Source organism: Lipotes vexillifer, unplaced genomic scaffold (assembly GCF_000442215.2).
Source record: "Lipotes vexillifer unplaced genomic scaffold, Lipotes_vexillifer_v1.1 scaffold213, whole genome shotgun sequence".
Taxonomy (NCBI): domain Eukaryota; kingdom Metazoa; phylum Chordata; class Mammalia; order Artiodactyla; family Lipotidae; genus Lipotes; species Lipotes vexillifer.
The window spans coordinates 3,730,389-3,734,965 of record NW_006780610.1 but is presented as its reverse complement, the minus strand read 5'-3'; the positions used below and the strand labels follow the sequence as shown (position 1 = coordinate 3,734,965).

Below are 4,577 nucleotides of genomic sequence, written 5' to 3'. Positions count from 1 at the left end.
TTTTTTGTGGTACGCGGGCCTCTCACTGTTGTGGCCTCTCCCGTTGTGGAGCACAGGCTCTGGACGTGCAGGCTCAGTGGCCGTGGCTCACGGGCCCAGCCGCTCCGCGGCATGTGGGGATCTTCCCGGACCGGGGCACAAACCCGTGTCCCCTGCATCGGCAGGCGGACTCTCAACCACTGCACCACCAGGGAAGCCCAGTTATCTATTTGATACATATTGGTGTATATATGTCCATCCCAATCTCCCAATTCATCCCACCACCACCACCCCGCCACTTTCCCCCCTTGGTGTCCATACGTTTGTTCTCTACATCTGGGTCTCTATTTCTGCCCTGCAAACCCGTTCATCTGTACCATTTCTCTAGGTGCCTATGTCACTCTTATTTTTTGAGTTCTGAAAAAAATTTTGGGAAAAATATAGGATAAATGGGAGACTAAATTAATATCACGGTGATAGAGGTTAGGTTGGAGACCCTGATCCTGGAGAGAGGGCAGGCAAGGGCCAAATGGGCCCACAAACTGAACTCCGGCCTCAACTCCCTAGTGGGAGGCAGTGCTGGGCCTCAAGGAGTAAAGCACAACACGTGCTCTCATCAGGCAGGCTCTCTTTCAAGAGGAAGGCTGGAGCTGGCCAGTTATTTTCCCCACGTGTACCAATCAAGTAAGTCACTGCCCTTACCTGTGTGTGGCAAAAGAAGAAAAACGATGAAAAGGAGCCCCACTCCTGTTCCTGAGCCCATCACTGGCATATTAAATAGATCATGGCACGTTTTCCTATGGACACGTCTTCCCATAGTTTCAGGCAGCTAGTGCCAACCACTGGGAGCTGGCACGTAAGTTGAAACCTATTGGCCAGCCTGCAACAGCCAATCAGAATGATTCCCAGAGGCCCTGCTGTGGGAGGTGGGAAAACTCACCCGTTTTTCGGGCCCTGAGGGCAGTGGTTGCTGTTATTTACACTGTGCCCATGACTGCCAGGTCTCTCCTGAACTCAGCCTCTTCTCCAGGCCATAGTTGAAGCACGAGCCTTATAGGTTGTGGCCTCTGGACAGATACTCACCTGACCAATATCTCCTGTTTGTGGCAGGTGGCCTTCCACATCCAACCTTACAAGGGCCGAGATGACATCACTCTGCATGACAACATCAAGTATATCATTGACACGTAAGGCTGCTCTGGGACCTGGATTTTGGTGGGGATCAAAATGGGGGTAGGGCTAGAAGGCTTGTAGGCGCAGGTCAAGAGACAAAAGGGCAGAATGCCCGTGTCCCCAGCATCTAGAAAGAGTAAAAGAGTACTGGGCTTGGAGACAGCAACCTCGGTTTGAATTCTGGTTCTGCAGCCTCCATTCTGTGATCAGAGGCAGTCCTCTTAACCTTTGAGTCTTGTGAGAGTTACATGAGCTAATATATGTGGAAAGTGGCTTGCAAATGGCTTGCATATATCATTCATTCAAAAAATATTTATTGAGTGCCTTCAGGTGTCGAGGCACTGTCCTAAGTCCCAGTTGTACAGCAGTGGGTAGGGCTAGCAAAGTTTACATCCTCGGGTGGGTGTGCAGTGAGCACATAGTGGTTATAGATGACAAATCAAATGGCGATCCATACTACGAAGAAGTAATAACAGAATAAAGCAGGGTGTTGAGTGTGCCCAAGAAACAAACTTTAGAATGGGTGGTCCAGTGAGCTTCTCTGAGGTGACACGTAAGCCAGCACCTAAAGGAAGAGTCAGCTCTGCAGAGATCTGGGGCAGGCAGGAAACACGAGGCAGAGGGCTGTCAGATCCAAAGGCCGTCTGATGGGACAAGCTTGACAGCAGCCAGTGTAGCCGGAGTGAAGGGATAGATGGGGTAATGGCAGGAATGGTGGTGGGCAAGGCCAGATCAAGTAGGTGGGGCCTTGCTGGTCTCCGTAAGGAGCAGTCAGATCTGATTTTAAAAAGACTGGGTTATAGGCAGGTGGAAGTGGGAGCCTGGAGACCAGTTAGGTGGCTGTCCGTACAGTCCGGATAGAAGATGGTGGTGGCTCGGCCTGGGGCAGGGAAGTGAGGCTTAAATAGAGGAATAACAAGGCTCGGGGGAGGGTGGGAGGGAACTGGGTTCTTGCTTAGAGGCATGATGAGTCCAACTGTGGAGTCCAGCTGGATTCAAAATCGTGCTTGGACATCAGGAGAGATCTCATTCATGGCCAGCCCTCCGGCTGTGCCGGCTTCTTTTCTCTTAGGCTGCTGGCTCAGCCTTTTCTTCCTCCTGCTCCTCAGGTATGGCTCCCATGGTGCATTTTACCGCTATAAGAACAGCATGGGTAAGAGCCTCCCACTCTTTTATATCTATGACTCCTACCTGACATCCCCTGAGGCCTGGGCCCACCTCCTGACACCGAACGGGCCCCACTCAATCCGCAACACCCCCTACGATGGGGTCTTCATAGCCCTGCTGGTGGAGGAGGGCCACACCCATGACATCCTCGCCGCTGGATTTGATGGCATGTACACCTACTTTGCCTCCAATGGTTTCTCCTTCGGCTCCTCCCATCAGAACTGGAAAGCTGTGAAGAACTTTTGTGATGCCAACAACCTCATGTTCATTCCCAGCGTGGGGCCCGGCTACATTGACACCAGCATCCGGCCCTGGAACAACCACAGTACGCGGAACAGGGTCAACGGCAAGTACTATGAGACGGCCCTGCAGGCAGCCCTGACCGTGAGGCCCGAGATTGTCTCCATCACCTCCTTCAACGAGTGGCACGAGGGCACCCAGATTGAGAAGGCCATTCCCAAGAAGACGCCGACCCGGCTGTATTTGGACTACCTGCCTCATCAGCCCAGCCTGTACCTAGAGCTGACGCGCCGCTGGGCGGAGCACTTCATCAAAGAGAAGGAGCAGTGGCTGATGTGAGGGGCCTGCAGGCAGGGGCGGGAGGTGCTGACGTCCCAGCCTCACTGGAAGATGTCACCACGTGGGGCTTGGCTGAGGTTGTGGGCACTCGCTCCCAGGTCAGCGGCTGAGTGCTTCTGAGGCAGGTGGGTGCCAGAGTGCCTGCAGGGACAGGAAGCTAGGCGGTGTTCCAGAGAGGGAACCCCAGGGGCTGGCCGGTGGCTGGGCTTAGCCCAAGGCAGCTCCACATCCTCAGTCAGAACACTTTAAGACAATCCCTTCTAGCTTGGAACTCAGCTGGTTGGTGTTCTGGAGTCGCCAAGTCACTGGTCTTAGAAGCGTGTCAGGGCTCTGGGCTAGCATGCACCCTGCTCTCTGCCAACCTGCGTCCTCTCCAGGCCTCCTTCCCACATCATCTGTCTTCCCCAACTTAGGGAACCACATTTAAGACTTTCTAAAAGGGAAAATTCTCAGTTTAAGCTCTTCCCAGTAGATTCCCAAACCCAATTATCAGGAAATAATCCTGAGCATTCACACATTCATTCAACACATACTCAGCGAGCACCTTACCGCGTGCCAGGTGCTGGGGGAAAACTTGACCAGGAATGGCTCCTATCTTCCGAAGCTTACAGGAGCCAGCTTTCCTAATTTGGTGTGGCCTTGTAGCTAGTGCCTAAGCACAGCTGTAAGTTTTTCCTTTTTGCTGTTTTGCCCAGTGCTGGGAGTTCAGTTCTTTTTCCTCGAAGAAAATACCTCTGCGCTCCAGAGCCTCCGTTTTCCTAGGTGAACATTTAGCTCCAGGGGGAGGACTAGGACACCCCCCCTCCCTTTAGCTGCCTGAACTGAATGAGGCCCACTCACTAGAGTCATTTTCAGTGCGACTGTGATTTGTATTAAAAATGACGTGTTGTTCCTGTTCTCAAATCAACTTTCCTTTTGATCCCTTCAGGACCACAAACTCTTTTAACTCCTCAGATTCTGTGACAAATTGACATATGAGATGGGCTGGCTACAGTGTTAGCACAACGAAGAGTCGAGTTTGCTTAAGAAATTAGTTTCAACAAGATTTCTAGAGGGAATATTTAACAAACCAGTGCTTATTTACAAATAAACGAATATGCTAATAGCAGGGACCCTCAAAGCAGGCCCTGGGACACCCTCTTGGCAAAATTCTTAGGATCTACTTGAAAATATGTGCATTGGAAACGACCGTATTGAGAAGTTTATGGGCTCAGACTGAATCCTAGTTCTGAGAACTGGGGTGTGAGGGGAGAGGGGAGGAAGTGAGCCCTACTGGTCACAAGGACTCCCAGCTCCAGTTAGGTTAACAGGTACTAAATCCCACCAACGGATGGGGCAGGCCTGGTCCCCTTGCTGTGACTCAGTTGGGGAAACCAAGGCAGGCAGGGACAGGTGAAAAGGGCTAGATGGTGACCTGGAATAATTTACAAGGGAGTGACACTGAGGCTTCAGGTCACATATGCATATTTTTAAAAATACTAAAAGTATGGCCAGACCTGGGGGGCAGGGGCAGTAATTCTCACACACTGCTGATGGCAATGCAACTTGATTCAGTTCTTTTGAAGGCTAACCTCTATCAAGAGCCAAAAAAATGGCCATACACTTGGACCCAGTAATCCTACCCCAAGGAAATAATTCAAAAGAAGGAAAATAAAACATTTACAAAGATGTTTAACAGC

At 51.3% G+C, this 4,577-nt stretch overlaps 1 protein-coding gene across 2 annotated transcripts in view; it reads left to right on the top strand.

The window, feature by feature from the left end:
* The window catches only part of MANEAL (mannosidase endo-alpha like), a 5,956-nt gene extending 2,166 nt beyond the window's left edge, over positions 1 to 3,790 (top strand). Inside the window, exons 3-4 of one of the 2 annotated variants that reach the window (XM_007453796.1) lie at positions 1,090 to 1,166; positions 2,539 to 3,790. In XM_007453796.1, coding sequence (XP_007453858.1) covers positions 1,090 to 1,166; positions 2,539 to 2,554 — 93 coding nt within the window. In that variant the 3' untranslated portion in view covers positions 2,555 to 3,790. Of the gene's footprint in view, positions 1 to 1,089; positions 1,167 to 2,261 lie in introns of both variants that reach the window. The other variant, XM_007453795.1, reaches the window with a different exon arrangement.
* Positions 3,791 to 4,577: the final 787 nt, after the last annotated feature.